Below are 16375 nucleotides of genomic sequence, written 5' to 3'. Positions count from 1 at the left end.
TCTATGGAAATGATGGAGGATACTTTACTAGTTTGAAAACAAGCTAGTGGGAGCTTCCAAGTCAGAGCTACAATTTAATAGAAAAACAAAAATAAAGGCAGAAAACACTGGCTTAAACTGACAGTCAGGATAGAACCTGACACCCTGTTGGTTAGGGTGGTGGTAGCAGTCCAATTCAATGGTGGCTGCGGTCCTCTTGAAGTGATAGATGTGGTTCTGTTGAAATGCTGATCCTGTAGAAAAGTTTGATCTTCCTCTGAAGGTCCATGGAGGTTATGTTCCTCTTCTCCTCTTGGAATCTAGTAGGTAAGGCGCCTCATGGTGTTCCAAACCTCAGATTATATCCAGGTAGGAATGCTTGGTTCCTCCCCCTAGGTGGAGCATTTCACAATGGGATGATGTAATTTATGAGTCATGCAATGAGACCTGAGTGCCTATTAGCAGAAGATATTCTTAGGAGGGTGTTATCAGGGCTGAGTCATGGAAGAGATAAAGATGGTGATAGAGTACATACTTGTGATTACATCTTACATTGTAACCTAAGACAGATACGCTCATCAAGGTTGTAGACAATAGCAAAATAAGGAGCCCAGTTCATATGTTTACTGGACAAATCTGTGCTAGCTTTCACAGCTTCAACAGTAATAAATTGCATAGAAAAATATGCTGAATATGTAGAATAAATATTAACTTGTTTTCAGGAAGTTACATTACAAGAGCATTACAAGGGTGAGAAAAATTCAGTGAAATCATAATAGATTTAAAACCTGTCAGCTTAAGTCAATCTCCCAATGCAGGGACAATTACATCACTGGCTTTTAAGGACATGATCATACCTCTTATTTTTATTTTAGCTGCTAGGTTAAGCCTCCAGGGCTGTGAATGAAAACAGGACTAGTCCTCTCAAATAAAATTTTAAGTTTCTTTTCTTCACAAAAGAAGAAAAGTCAGAAGTGACACCAAAGAGAGTGACAGGAGCAAAGGAGAGGATCTGGCAAAGGACAAAGAATAGCAAAGGCCTTGCTGCAAAACACCAGGATCCAGGCAGTCTTTGGATTGCAGGAAAGCTGAACAGAAGCTGGGGGAGAGGCTGGAGAGGGCTTCACTGCAGTGCGCCTGAGGCCTCGGTGGAGGTGAATTTCATCACATCTAGAGGCCGTTAAGTCACTTCAGGAGTTGTTTTCTATAATCATTCAGTTAGGATTATTCTTTTACTACTACTCTATAATCATTCATTCAGGAAGAAAAGAGTAGTAAACCAGCCAAAGTCCCACTGTATAAAGAGAAGAGGGGTTTGAATAAGCTGAAGTTATGACTCCTATCTGTGATTATCTCAAAGCCTTCCCAAAAGGTTTAGAAGATAATAAACTAAAACTGGGGAAGATTTAACCAATTTCCAATTTCAGAAGACAGTGGCAGTCATTGCCAGTCACCCCATGAAAGGACTTGCATGTGAAAAGCACTAGCTTAAATGGTGAATAAGTTTTCACTTGGGAAGTATAAAATGGTCAGGCTCTGGAATAAACCATTTCTGCAACTAAGGCCTGGCAAAATGATACAAGCTGTGTTTGCTGTATGAATTAAACAAAATACTTCAAATGTCTAAAAGATTTTGCTTACTGAATGTCTATTCAGGAAGAAGTCTCCTAAAATAGAAAGGAACTAAATTCTTCCAAATGCACACTTTTCCACCAGAAATTATACATAATAAATGGAAGCTTTCTATATGGATGTGCTAATTTTGTTGAGATTTCATTTTGAAAAATTAGAAAATAGGAGCATTACAACACTATCATTTTAACTGGATAGTTTAGGTGTTGGATGATGCTTCACCTTGTAATTTCTTGCATGAGATCTAATTTTAAGAATTTATAGTATAACAAAAATTTAATTAAATTAAAAAAATTAATTACACAACAAAAAGTCTGTTTTATGTACATTTTGCATTAAATCCTTTTAGAATGTCAGATCATATATCAGTAGGAAAATCTTTGAAACTTGCTGGCAGTCTGACATCATATAACTCAAAGGCTGAACCAGCTTTCCCTTGAAGGATTCTGGAATCTGGGTCTGCAGGCTGCAGTGCTGGAAGGCAGGCAACCACCCTCTCTCTGTGGAACATGATCTTTGAGCAGGATGTCACCTCACCCCTGCTAGCTGCACTTTGGTGGGTACAAGACCCTTCCTTGGGATCCCTGGTGAAAGGGTTTGTCCATGAATTAATGTAGTTTGTCCCTTCAAGTACGATGCTTTCTTTTAAAGTCCCAAACGATACATGAGAATGTCAGCATTTAAAAGATTTGTATAGCCTCCAGGGCACAACAGGCCCCTGGGCTCAGAGAACAGGCCCAGCCTTGGCTGCTGCAGCCCCATCATGGGACCCCCAGCTCTGCAGAGGGAGCTGGCAAGGAGAGGAAGCCAAACTGAACCTAGAGGGCTCTGTGTCTGCAGGCCTACTATCTTGACAGAGCTGTCACAGTGGCAGGGTTGTTTTTGACCAACACCTCTCAGTTTTTAAGGCTGTCCCCTTCACTGGAGATGTTAATCATTCAGCTCAGGAACTCTCTTGCTGTGTCCCGGCAGTGAACAGACTCTGACAGCACAGATGACAGCAGTGACCACAATGCAGCCTCCCAGCTTGCTTCCGTTGTACCAGTGGGGCAGATTCTCTCTCCAGGCTTGGGAACCCTGAGTGTCCTCAGAGATCAATTCCCTACCACCCTAAGTCCATAGTTCTGCCCAGGAAATGCTCTTCCTCATACATAGTCTTTAATTACAGCTATGTGCAGGAACCTGCTCCTTGCAGGCTCATTTTAGTGCTTTGGGATGGGCATTTTCATTCCGAGTCTCTGCAGCTGTGGACCCAAAGATGACTAAGGAAACTGAAGCCAGTTTCTTAAGACTCAGTGTGCTAACGTTTGTCATTACATACCTGAATTCGTAAATGCAGAATAGTCTCCCTCTTTCTGTGGTGCTCTCCAGCCTGGAAAAAAGGTCATTTTAGCCATAATTACACAACCTGTGAAACTTGCTTATTTCAAGCTAAAATGGTACTGATATTCAGTATGGCTTGACAGGAATTACTATTTGGTTTTGGGTTTTTTTTTTTTGCTCTGTCCTACTATTGCCATAATGCTAAGCCTTCTGATGATAGTTTACATACCTTCCTGCAAAGTCTCTCAAAACAATCTATATTGTTTTCATTCATCTCGGTGATGGACTTCTGGATTGACCACTGGGGTCAGAGAGGTGTTCCCCTCAATGACTAATCCTTGACCAAATCCCAAATACTATATAAACCCTAAATCATAATAAATGGTCCTTATTTTCCCTGCTTCTACCTGACGGGTGAGTGTGGTTCTTTTCGTGTCCCAAACCGTGACATCTTGTGACCCCGTCCGTGTCTGGACTGCAGCTGGGTTACATCTGGTGACCGCTCGGGAGAATTGCAGGGCGTGGAGTCAGATTGTTTTCAGGTAACGGCTGTGTGGGTGTGAGTAGCCTTTGTGGAAATGATATTCCGTATCCTCCCGATTGATGCTGAGGCCTTGAAGGTCTGGCGAGGTATGCTGGATCGGGCAAAGGCTCCCGTCTCGGACGCTGATTTACGGCGTCTATATTATCATGGAAAGGTGAAAAGCTTTTTTTGCTGATGACGGGGCGGTGGCCTCGAGAGGTGCCTGGGACCGCCTTGGTGATTATCTGATTCGGGCCTTGGCCGCGACTCACGATGCAAGCATCGCTGGCGTTGCCGCAGAGGCTCCGCCGGAGGCGGCCGCGGCGGGCTCGGCGCCGGACTCTACGCCTGGAGCGGTGAAGGAGACCCCAAAGGGTGAGCGGTCCGTCCCGCCCCACACGGGGGGGACGGCGCCCCCGATGGGTCCCCGCGGCACAGGCGGGACCATGCCGGCCCCTCCCCTCCCTGTGGCTGCCCCGCCGGGCGCGGCGAGTGCCGTGGCCCCCGCCGCAGGGGCTGGCCCGGGCCCGAGCGGCCCTGAGCCGCGCCCCGCCCGCTCCGCGGGGGCTGCCCCGCCCGCGCCGCCCGCGCCGGCTCCCCCACCGCCTGCCGAGCCTCTGGCTGTGGCGGGGGGCGGTGCCGCGGCTGCACAAGCCGCGCCCCTCCCGGCGCCGCATTCCGCCCCCTCCGCGGGGCTGCCCCGCCCGCGCCGCCTGCGCCGGCTCCCCCGCCGTCTGCTGAGGCTGTGTGTGTCCCGGGGGGAGGAGCCGCGCCGCTGCCAGCCGCGCCCCTCCTGGCGCTCAGTCCCTCCCCGGTGCTGGTTCAGGGGGGCAGCGGGGCAGCCTCGGTCCGTCCCGCGCCGGGTTAGCATGCCCCGGCTCGGCCCGTGGCTGAAGCGAGGTCCCCTGTGCGGGCTGTGGTGGCCAGCGCTCCTGCGCTGCCGGCAGACACCGGCTCCGTTGGGGCTGCAGCGGCCCCGGAGCCGATGGGCCCGGCGCCGCCGCCTCCCACGGAACCCGGGGCTGCAGCGGTTGCTGGCCCCGGGGGATGAGCTTTGGGCACAGGCGGGGGCATGGGCCCCAGGCGGCCAGCGCCTCCCTGGGGAGATCACGACTGTTCACCTTGTGTTTTTTTGAGTTTTCTCTTCACAGAACAGAGAGCCGGTGTCGAGAAGACGGCTTGTTCCGAAGCTACCGGGCTGGCTCAAGCTCACTGAATTGTGGTTCTGGCCAGAGACTGTTCTAAACTGTTCTGTTCTTATACCTTGTCTGTCCCTGAAATGGACATTGTGATCGTCTCCCTTGCTGCTTGGCACTTTGGAAAGAACTTTTTCTCAAGACAACCTAGTCGCTCTTTGAGACTTGTTCAAGAGCTGTTGGACCAGTATCATCTGGAACCTTCGACCTTGGGACACTCTTGTTTTCTGCATCGAAACAGAACTCTGAGAAATGGAGGTTGTTGCAAGACCTCTTAAAAGTTAATGCCTGGTGAAAAGCATGGGGATGTTGCAGGCTGATATGCTGTCACCACCATGCTTCCCGCAGATTGGCTGATCCTCATTGTGAATCTGAAAGATTGTTTATGATTAAGTTGCATCCTACAGGTGTCATGGGCCAAAGGAATGATGAATGTCCGATCCCTTGCACGTTTTCGGACTGGGTCATCCTGCCCCATCTGTCGCAAAAGACGGCAAAGATTCATTGTTTGAGCTGATTGCTCAATTTCAGCTGCAAAAGGTGGCAAAATATATTGTCTGAGCAGATTGCTTGACACCAGCCGCAAATGACGGCGATCCTTTTGTTTGAGTTTTGCTCGATTGATAATGCATGCAACAGTGGTTGCGATCGATGGGTGCAGATTTTTGTAATTCATACTCTCAGTTTTATGGGAGGCATTTGAACAGAGCTTTGCAAGCAGTGGTTTTTTTTTTCTGCGAAGTGCTCTGAAAGTTTTTAGGGCAGATCACCTATCATCTGCCCATGAGCTATTGCACGTGGCAAAATTCTTTAATAATACCCAGGAGCCAGTGCACTGTTGTTACTGGTGGTTTTGGAAGGACAGGAAAGCCCATTGTTACTTGGAGGATGGATCTGAGAGGCCACTTTGGAAGGTCATGAAGATGGGTCAGCCCAATTGCATTGAGGGCTGCTGTCATGGCATTTCCAGGTTTTCCCAGGAACCTTTCAATTTAGTCACAGAATTTGTGTTGCCAACATGGCACAGCAGTTGAATCATTCAGTTTTGTAGAGAGTCAGCGATGCTGCTTTGTTTCATTTGTTGATGACTCTGTGTTGTGTTGTTGAGGCAAAAAAAACCCCAAAAAATTTAAACAAAAATGGGGAATGCAGGGTGAAACCCCACAGAGTCGATTGGCAAAGCTTTGCATGCCATCAAGCGCCTTACTGGTGCCACAAAATTCTATGAACCCTGCCATGTTGAAAGCTGGAGACTGACCAAATGAAAAGCAGCAGATGGAAGAACCATCAAGTGATGATTCAGATGTGAGATGTGAGTGTTCACTCCAATGGTCCTTCCACCAGACTGAACAATGTTCATTTTTCTTTTTTCCTTTTCTTTTTTCCTAATGCAGAAAGGGTGAGATATTGCCATAATGCTAAGCCTTCTGATGATAGCTTACATACCTTCTTGCAAAGTCTCTCAAAACAATCTATATTGTTTTCATTCATCTCGGTGATGGACTTCTGGATTGACCACTGGGGTCAGAGAGGTGTTCCTCTCAATGACTAATCCTTGACCAAATCCCAAATACTATATAAACCCTAAATCATAATAAATGGTCCTTATTTTCCCTGCTTCTACCTGACGGGTGAGTGTGGTTCTTTTCGTGTCCCAAACTGTGACATCCTACAGCACTATGGGCTTCTAATCCTGCTGAAGATTCCCTTGACACACATTTGATTTTTTATTTAAATCCCATGTTATTTTCTAATACTGAGGCAGTGATTTTCCAGCTGTTCAAAGGACAGAGAGAGACAGATGTTAAAGGTCAGAACAACCCTTTATTGAGCATCAACCTTAAGGAGTTTATGTACTATAACAATACCAACCACCATTTTCAATAATGACCTGCAGCATTTGTGTAGACAAAGTTTTCACTGGCTTTTGCCTCAAGTTCATTTGTCAAGTAGAAAAAAAAAGTAAAGTTACAAAGGAAAACTTTAAAAATGTCACAAGCCAAAGTTGATGCAATCTAACTCCCTTCAGCTGTAAAGCACATGATCTTCCACCCTTATGCCCACATACCAAATCTTCGCATGGAGACACAGCCATGAATAGGAAGGGGGCAAGGGAGTTTGTTATCTATGACCTGGCACACATCAATATAGGGATCAAAGAGAACTACAGTGGGGAGGGCACTGTTTCCCTTCCTCTGTCCAAGGAGATAAATTTGTCCATTCACAGTGCTGCATCCCATGAAGAACTTCTGGGCCAAGCATTCCTCATTCACCTGGGTCCATTCATCTGTCTCCACATCAAATCGAAAAGCTCCGCCTCCTACAGTGTACAGAGCCCCGTTCAGGGATGTGATGCAGAGGTCATACCTAAGAGAGAAGAAACACTTGATCAGAGTCAACAGAAAGATTTAGCCCTTGAAATATTCAGTGACCTTGGTCCTGAAATCAGAAATCCTGTTTAAACAGAGAATCACAGAAGTGTTGCAGGGACAGGACTTCTGGATGTCTACAGTCTAACCTCTTCTTGGAGTAGGACCAATACTAGAATCCTTCATCTTCTGCCAGGTCTCAGAATATTATTTCCTACCTTGGAAGAGGAGAGAATGAGATAACATCCCAGCTGTCTGTCTCCGTGTTCAGCCTTTGCACTCCATCATATACATGTCCATTCTCATCCAGGCCACAGACCACATAGATCCTGGTTCCCACACTGACTGCATCACCTCTCTCCACAGGCTGAGCCATAGGACTCATGCTTTCCCACTCTGACTCCATCAAAGCCATGCGCTCCACTGCTGCGACTATCCCTTCATCTGTGCTCCCTCCGAGAACATACAGGTAGAGCCCTACCCCCACTGCACAGTGGCTATTGCGGGACTTCTTCATGGCTGGTCCTTCCAGCCAGCAATTGTCCAAGCAGTTGTAGATAAGCACCCAATCCACACTGTACCACACAAACTCATCCCGGAAATATCCTCCTGTCACAAAAAGGAAGCTCCCTGGAAAGACAGCAAAGAAAATATTAGTCACGTGAACGGTAAAAATTGGTCCTCATAGCTGGGGTTCTCATTTCACCCTGGGCTGTACTGATAGGATGAGGAGAGAAAATCACTGCTCTATCAATCAGTATTTAATTCCTCATCCACACAGATACATTGGGTCTACAGTATGCAGCCAGTCTTTCCAAGCCTGCTCCCATTTTTGAACAGAATCATGGAAACGCTGGTTGGAAAGAACCTCAGGGATCTCACTTCCAAACTCCTACCAGAAACGGGACTATTATCAATACTAATACCAGAAGCCATAGTATTGAGCTGGCTTGAAAGTCTCCAAGCATGAAGATTTCCCAACATCTATGGATAAGTTTAATGTAATGGCAACTATAAATCAGAAGTTGGCTATCATCTGTCCAAACCACTACAAAAGAGAGGGCCAAAAAATACACTGCTTATAGCCAAGTCCTTAGACTAATTCCAGATAAGGCCAAGGTAAGGAGCTCTGCAAACTGTATAGTTTCTGCTATATGAGAATAGTGTTTTCTAGCATTCTCCCTCAACTAAGGAAAACAAAACCATTCTTTGAACAAATATGAACACCAATATGAGTGAGGTTTTACAATGCTGAGCACAACAGTTTTACAGCAACAGCTGGGCTCCCTGAATTCTCAATCTCAAACTTCTTGCATTTGCTCAGTCTCCCTTCTCTATAAGTTACCTACTGCTGCCACTGCATACTGGGTGAGGTTCCTGCGCTGCAGTGGAGAACAAGCCTGCCAGGTCCCTCTTTTAGGTTGAAAGAGAAATAATTCTTGCTGTTCCTTGTCGTGCTTTCCTCCCAGGACATACAAGGTGTCATAGCTCCGACCAGCATAAGGACACAGTTTCGGATTTTGCCAGCTGGGTGGGGGACAGCTGTCTAACTTCCTAATCAGTCTGGAAAAGGTATCTGTCTCTCCAGCACGCTTGCTGCGCTTCACCAAGATATCGAGGAAGGACAAACTCAGAAAAGTGACTCTGACTTCGCCCACCAAATCCAGAAATTCTTCCTCTCTAGTTGCTGGGTCCTCCATTATCCAAATCATAATACTGTCAAAGACCACATCCTCTCTTGAAATGAAGAGGTCATCACTTTTCAGGAGCTGCATCAGCATTTCCTTGGGTAAGGCCTTAAATTCCTCCTGGTATATCACATGCCTCCAATGAGTGAGAGCCACATTCATAGCAGACACGTACAACTCTGTAAAGGCAAATTGCTGTGAGTAGGTCATCAGGCCCAGGCAGTTAGAAACATGCAGTTCTCTCTCCAGAAATTTCTCACACAAGAGCTTCACCCTGTCAAACTGAAAAAAATCAGCTGTTTCCAGTAAGCTAGTCACATTTTCTTGACCTATGAGCACTTGGGCTGTGCGAGTGAACTCAAGTAGTGCCTGAAAAGACACTGCATCGATCCCTTTGATCACTATGTGCTGTTCAGAGCTCTCTTTTGCTCCTCCAAAAAACATGGCTTCAAAATACCGACTGTGTACTGAAAGCACCCTACGGCTGACCTGGAAGAGTCTCTCTCCAACTTCAAGAATTGTGTCTGCAAGCATTTCTGTCTGAGGTCCCAGCTCCTGTGGCTCTTGTGCAGGCTCCATGCTTGTAGACTGCCAGGCAGTTAATTTTAACTCAGTCTTATACAGCCCTTACCCATGTGAGATCTCTGGAAACATTATCCCCCTAGCTAGGATAAATATGAGATAAGCCAATCTTGTCCTAAAAATAGAATGTTTTCTACTCTCCTGATTTGCTCTTCTGTCTTATCTACTGCTTTCTGAACAGCAACAGCAGAACAGCTGTATAACAAAAACAAAGTAGATTTGACTGCCATCTACTTTTACCAGGTAAGGCCTGGCAAAAGTAAATAAGAGGAGCTGTTAGCCAAGCAAAGAGCCTGAGCTAAAAAGAAAAAGCAGGAGAAACAACCAGAAGATTCCTAAGCATCAAGTAAATATCAAGAAGTCGTAGAAAACATTAAACCCATTTGGAAAAAAGCAACCATTACCTCATCTTTCATTAGTTCAATTTTAATCAAATACCAAAGTGATTACAGTTTTTATTATCTAACATTAGTAAGAGAGAAGAGGAAGGAGTAAGCCCCCATTCAAACGCAGATGGCTTCACATGTTCAGTCATCCTCAGTCTGAATGCACTAAATAAACATAAATGTAGGACAAGCAACAGCTAATGCCATAGTAAATTTTCCCAAAGATATGATGTGAAGATTTGCATAGTGACCTTGGAGTCCCTTACCCAAAGAGCCCACACCATCAAGACTCACTCCCAGTTCTTGGCAGAGCTCAGCAAACAGAAGCTGTGCCAGTGCCTCACCATACCCATCATAAAAACTTTCTTCCTTATTTCTAGTCTGGATCGCCCCTCTTTTAGCTTAAACCATTACTCCTTGTTCTATCACAACATTCTAAAATGTCTGTCCCTTACCATTTTCATATTCTTTTCAGGTACTTTACTCCCAAAGTATAACCTCAAAGTGTGTGCTGCAGAAAAGGAGAACCATGCAGCTCACAACAAAGACCAAGCGACCAACCACCCGAACAGGAAATGTTGGGAACGTGCTCCTCTCCGGTTTATGCACTTGACCCATGGCTTCAGGCAAATCTTCTGACACTGAGAGCCCAGAATCCATCCCAGAGAGCCCCAGCAGGCTTGTTTCTGATACTATACTTAAGTGCAAAGATAGTGCAGCATGTTACTGGCATCAACACCAGCAATCTTTCTCCCACCTAAAGGATAGCTCAAGACTCTGCTCAGGCTGATGGCAACCAAATTCTACTTCTCACACTCTAAATAAGGATTCTGTTTTGAATTGTGCGGTTTCACAAGCAAGTTTTGTAGCATTAGAAAGAAACTAGGTTGTGAGGAGCACAACTTTACAAACAGCTCTGTGAGCCCCTAGATTAAAATCCAGACATACCCAAGTTCACATAGGCAATACAACACACAAAACACCTGGTCCCTAGGTTTCAGAGCCTCCTGGAAGTCAGATTCACTGAAATGAGATTAACTCTAAGCTCCCACCCATTTTGGAGCTGACCCAGGAAAGGCTATGCATGGGAGAACAGTGCTGTGGCCAAAATAACAAAAACAATCTGTACTTCCCAAGTGCTCCTGACAATCTTCAGGAGCAAAACTGCTGCTGCCAGCAAAATAATTCACTCTGTCACAGCCTCCTCATAAAGGGTCCTCTATAAAGGCAAGAGCAGGTGGCAAAAGCAGGTTACAGGCTCCAGGTGTATACCTCACATAACTCAATTGGGCAATTTTTAAAATGCCTCAAGAGAGGGATGAGATGCCCTCAGGCCTTTCCTGCCAATTCTGTTTGAAGCATGGCTTCTGCTCTGGTCCCTCCCGATCTTGCAGTGTTTATGCATCTCCTGAACTAATTTAATTTACACTTATGGCTGGAGAATTGTTATGTCAGCTGTAGTGCACCTTTACAGACTAAAAAACAGACATTTAGAAACAGATTAATTTGTCTTTATTCACTCAGAACTCCTCAAATCTTGCATTTTCTGCAGTATAAAAGAAATAAAAATGTTTACTTACAAATCAAGTTATAACAAGCAAAACCACAAGTGGATAGCTACAATATAAAAATATGAAGTACTTCCAGACATTGCTAACTGAACAAATGTTAGGATATTAAATATTCTTCCCCCAAAATTCCAAGTATCAAATAGATATATCCACAAAGTTCAGGTCACTCAACCAAGAATTATCCCACAGGTTAGACCAGTCCTCCTGTAAAAATGTGCTGATTCACAAATCACAGCCCAGCAATTTTGGAACAAGTGCTGAAAAAGACCTTCTTGGCTATATCCCTTGTAAAGGTGATGACACTACACAAGGAAGTAATTTTCTGCCACAAAAGAGACTAAACTCAACAGCAGAAGACTACAACATAATGCTTCCCCAACTGAGTACTGATATCTAAGAAGAAGAAAAACATGTTCTACTATATTTAGACTTTTAATCTGGATTAAATACATTTCAATGTATTTAAAAATGGAAAATATATAACCAATATTCAGGGCATTCTTACCTAATTTTATGGGGTTGTTTCAAAACTCACAAGATCAAAAAGGTCTCAGAAAATTCATGACAATATGTTCTCTTCTGTCAGCTCTAAACAACATAGTTATGCACTTATTTGGGGGTAGGAGGAAAACAAGAACATACTTCTTACATTCCCCATCGTCTCATCATTTATGAAAGCCACAACAATAAAAGTTTACTTTTTTCACACTAACAAATACACATTCAAACTCTCCCCCAAAACAGAAAGCTTCTCACACACTGATAGTTTTCTCCAATGACTTGCACCCCTGAAGTTTTCAGACAATCCAAAGAAAGTATTAGCCATCTTGCTGCTGAATGAAAGGGTTTGGAATAGCTTCCATTCCATCCTGTGGACAAATCAGAACCACAGAAGTCCCTCTACAAACCACAAGTCCCAGCTGACGTGTGTCTTCTGTTAATTTAAATTGATCATCCGGATCTAAAAAGCAGAGATCCATGGTTAAAACAGGAAAATAAGAAAAAGAAACCAAATTCCGTCAACTTCAAAAGGCACAGACACACATGTTCTTTCCTGGCGTTAACTACCTTGTTTTATTGAACACATGGACTATACAGGTGATTGCAGCAGAGACATCTGATATTTTCAAGACCTTATCGACAGTGAGCAATAAAGAAATTTGCTTCGTATGCAACAAAAAGCAGAACACTTTTATTATTCAAAGGCCCTTTCATTCATCTAACAAATAGTATACATGCAAGTGATTAAAAAAAGCTCTTGATCCCATTTCAAATGTCATTATAGACAAACACTTGGGGACTAATGCAAATCAGAAAAAGACCCTGACTTCTCAATGCACTGTTGAAGAGAGTAGATTCCCAAACCAGGCCAAACAAGGCTGGATCAGGACAGACAAACACTCACAAATCAGTCAGTTCCACCTTCCATGATACATCTCTATATTCAATAGAAATGAACAATACATTTCAAAACTCCCTTTTAAAGAGAAAATTCAAAGCTTCAGGTGTTCCCTTTTAAGCAGGTAGGAGAATACTCTTCAAAAACATTGTCCTATCAAATGATATGTTTTCTATCAGAGACGAGAGAGAGACTGCTTTATTCAAGCTTTAGAGGACAAGGGCAGTCAACGAGGTAACTGTAGGTGAGCTCAAGTAAGGAGTACCAGTGATGTTCTATCAAAGAGAATGTGCATAACCTAACTTCAGCTGTAGAATCACCTTTAAAGGTCATCTAGTACAGCCCCCTGCAACAAGCAGGGACATCTTTAATTAGACCCAGTTGCTCAGACTCCCATCTTTGAATGCTCCCAAGGATGGGGCACCTATCACCTCTCTGAGCAACTTGTCCCAGTGTTTTTATCACCCTCATTATAAAAAATAAACCTCTTCCTTGTATCTGTATCAACCCTACTTTAGTTTAAATGCATTAAGACTCACCCTGTCACAACAGGGCCTGCTGAAGCATTTACCCCCTGTAATTTCCTTTTATGTCCCTTTAAAGTTCTGAAAGGCCACAATAACATCTCCTCAGAGCCCTCTCTTCTCCAGGTGAACACCCCCAGCTCTCCCAGTCTGGCTCCAGAGCACAGAGGCCCCAGCCCTCGGAGCATCTCCATAGACTCCTCTGGACTGACTCCAGCAGCTGCACATCCTCCTGATATTCCTCAGGGATGAAAGCAGCTCTGCAGCTGGGAGCAAGGCAGTAGTGGAGAATCCCCTCCTAGGGGATGAATCCCCCATCCTCAGTAGGGATGCAGGCAAGGATACAGCTGGCTTTGTGAGCTGCAAGCACATATTTTCCAGCTTCTCATCCACCAGCAGATCCAAGTCCCTCTCAGCAGAGCTGCTCTCAATCTGTTCATCCCCCAGCCTGGACTGATACCAGGAGTTGTCCCAAACCAGGAGTAGGACCTTGTAGTACTTGAGTCTTGCTGAACTTCATGAGGTTCCTGTGGGCCCTCCTCAAAAACTTGTCCAGGTGCCCCTGGACGGCCTTGTCCTGCAGGTGTGTCACCTGCAGGCTGAGGGTGAACTTGATCCCACTGTCTATGTCACTGATGGACACTAAACAGTACTGGTCCTCACAGAGATCCCTGAGGGACGCCCCTTCTCATTGATGTTCATGAGGACATTCATCCATTGACATTGACTACTACCCTCTGGATATGACTATCCAGCCAATTTCACATTCACCAAACAGTCCACCCATCAAATCCATCTCTCTTCATTTTAGGGAGAAGGATGTTGTGGGGGACTGTGTCAAAGGCTTTACAGAAATAGAGATAAAAGACATCTGTAAGCCCTTCCCTTGTCCACTGATGGAGTCACTCCATCACAGAAGGCTACTGAGTTAGTCATACAGGATTTTCCCTTGGTAAAGCCATGGGGGAAGTCTTAAATCACCACCCTGTCCTCCAAATGCCTTAGCAGAGCTCCATGGAGAATCCATTCCATGATCTTCCCAGGCACAAGAGGTGATGCTGACAGGACAGTAGTTCCCAGGCTCCTCTCTACCCTTTTGAAAAATGGGTTCAATGCTTCCCTTTTTCCCATCACCTGACTGCCATCACTTTTCAAATGTTTTAAAGTAGCTGGGAAACTGTATCAGCCAATTCCCTCAGGACCCTCGGGTGCATGTTATCAGTTCCCATAGACCTGCCACCTTATCTCTCTCTTTACAAGATAGTTATCTCAAGTGTGCTGCAAGTTTGGATGATGTTAATCTACAGTTTCTGCTTATTCACTCACAGAGCTGTAAGATTTCTGTCAAGAAAACCACTCAAGGAGGGGAAGCTTTCCAAAGATCGCTTATTACTTACCTCGCATATACTCAATGGTACCATCCAGCACAAGGTTCAGAAGAGGGTCAAATCCTTTCAAGACACCACTTGCTATTGAAGACCACACAGAAAACAATAATTAGGACCAAAACAAGGTATACAGCAACACAAGACTTCATGAAAGGTACATTCAGTTCTCCAGCTCTGTTCCTTCCTTCAGACAAGACAAACAAATGAGGCCAGAGATATTAATCAGTGTCCTCTTTATCAATGGCAAGTACACAAAAGCTGGTCTGCATTGCACCAATTAAAACTTACAGACTTTTCAACCAATTCTTCAAAATATTCTTCAAGACACTAACATTTTTGCTTTCAGCCAATTCCAAGGGCATTTTAAGAATACTGAATAACAAATCAGTACAAGTCACACAAAGAAAAAAAAAATAGACAAATCCAAAACAAAATTAATATCCTTAATGAAATGTTGTGGTTAAAAAGGAAGCAAGACCATATTTTAAGTTCTTTCCTCAGAAACCCCATCTTCCAGGTGCCCTCCTAGCACATCATGTCTTTAGCATAAGCACTGCCTCACAGGAAGGCGCTGCAGATAGACCAGCACATTGTCCTAAGAGAGAACATGAGTCCACAAGACTAGTCGCTAAATATATCATAGAATTGTACAGTATGACCTCCCAGTTTGACAAATACACTTATCAGTAAGGAGTCCAAATAACTTCAAAACCCTTTTAAGCATCAGGTCCCAGTGGAGTTTTAAAATGCAGCACATGGTTTACTCAGACAAACAAGTACCTTCGGGTGGCACCAACCGCATTGGGATGTACCTTCCCAACTGGGAAAGGACGGGAGTGGAAAGGCACGGTGGCATAAACTGAACTATGAACTCCGAGCCTGCTTACCATGTCAAGGGGTGAAAGCCACGACAGTTGTATTAATTGTTACATTACATCCATAAATGTTTCTTTGTTCCTTTAAGGGCACCCTTGCAACGAAAAAAAAAAAAAAAAAAAAAAAAAAAAAAAAAAAAAACAAACCCACAAACAACCCCAAAAAAACCCACCCAACCCCCCCCCCAAAAAAAAAACCCAAAAAAACCCACCCAACCCCCCCCCCCAAAAAAAAAAATTTAAAAAAAAAAAAAAAAGGCTGTTCAAGACAACTAATAAAAGAAGAGATACACAGATGAGCCATAAAGATAAAAGAACACCCAGGAGATGAATGGAAGAGTTAAACGAGAAAAGCTTCACACCAGTAACTGCAACAACTAAAAAGTAAAACCACCCGCTACTCGTCGCCTTCTCTTCATGGGAAAGCAGCGTGAACGGGGCAGAGCCAACAGGCATCGGCTGAGGGAAAACGCTGAAAGGCAAAAGCTTCGTACTGCAGCCACGCGCCGGGCTCACCTTCCCGCCCGCCCTGGAACTTCACCCGGATGGTCTTGTCGATGTACTTGGAGAGGTCCAAGATGCTCTCCTTCTTCTTCTTCTCTTTATCCTAGGGCAGAGCACAGGCGGCCCAGTTAAAGCGAACCATCCACGGAGACACAGCCCCGGAATGCTCCTGCGGGATCCCGTGGAGGGACAGGGACGCGGGCATAGCACCGGCACCATCACCGCCCGGCGCCGCAGTGACCACAGAGCCCAAACCACTCCTCACCGCCATCTTCCCCACGCCGCCGCCACCGCCGCCGCCACTCGCCATTTCATTCGGCACCGCCAGAAGTGACGTCGCACTCCGGCGGAGCCCGTTGGCGGCTCGGGGAGGTGGGGCGGGACGTCCGGGGAGGTGGGGCGGGACGTCCGGGGCGGGCCCTGGGTAGCCGGTGCG

General features: G+C 45.1%; 1 protein-coding gene and 1 long non-coding RNA gene across 8 annotated transcripts; both read right to left on the bottom strand.

Annotated features, from left to right (window-relative positions):
• Nucleotides 1-53: 53 nt before the first annotated feature.
• Nucleotides 54-3696, bottom strand: LOC310920033. The gene is made up of 3 exons (XR_014591903.1): nucleotides 3342-3696; nucleotides 2933-2983; nucleotides 54-371 (listed from the first exon to the last, which is right to left on the bottom strand). It is a non-coding gene; the product is annotated as an uncharacterized lncRNA (long non-coding RNA).
• A 2773-nt stretch (nucleotides 3697-6469) lies between these two features.
• LSM7 (LSM7 homolog, U6 small nuclear RNA and mRNA degradation associated) lies at nucleotides 6470-16295 on the bottom strand. Of its 7 annotated transcripts, none has more exons than XM_083880014.1 (6): nucleotides 16205-16295; nucleotides 15952-16042; nucleotides 14570-14641; nucleotides 8368-8889; nucleotides 7241-7652; nucleotides 6470-7020 (listed from the first exon to the last, which is right to left on the bottom strand). In XM_083880014.1, the coding sequence occupies exons 1-6, from the start codon at nucleotides 16247-16249 to the stop codon at nucleotides 6708-6710; spliced, it is 1455 nt and encodes a 484-aa protein (XP_083736140.1). In that variant the 5' UTR covers nucleotides 16250-16295; the 3' UTR covers nucleotides 6470-6707. The 7 variants fall into 7 exon arrangements, with proteins under 7 accessions (XP_083736140.1, XP_083736141.1, XP_083736139.1 ...); XM_083880016.1 differs by having other exon boundaries at nucleotides 6907-7020; nucleotides 7504-7652; XM_083880017.1 differs by lacking the exon at nucleotides 6470-7020 and having other exon boundaries at nucleotides 7549-7652; nucleotides 8681-8889.
• Between the last annotated feature and the right edge of the window lie 80 nt (nucleotides 16296-16375).

Source organism: Zosterops lateralis, assembly GCF_965231275.1.
Source record: "Zosterops lateralis genome assembly, chromosome: 29".
NCBI lineage: Eukaryota > Metazoa > Chordata > Aves > Passeriformes > Zosteropidae > Zosterops > Zosterops lateralis.
This window is presented reverse-complemented; position numbering and strand designations above follow the sequence as displayed.

Bases quoted from the DNA above. Each gene is read 5' to 3' on its own strand.
- LSM7 (XM_083880013.1), bottom strand. From the start codon at position 9,289: ATGGAGCCTGCACAAGAGCCACAGGAGCTGGGACCTCAGACAGAAATG. The intron at 7,653-8,367 runs GTAACTTATAGA...CTGTCTTTCCAG, and splicing joins GTATGCAGTGGCAGCAGTAG to GGAGCTTCCTTTTTGTGACA. The intron at 7,021-7,240 runs GTAGGAAATAAT...CTTCTCTCTTAG, and splicing joins TCATTCTCTCCTCTTCCAAG to GTATGACCTCTGCATCACAT.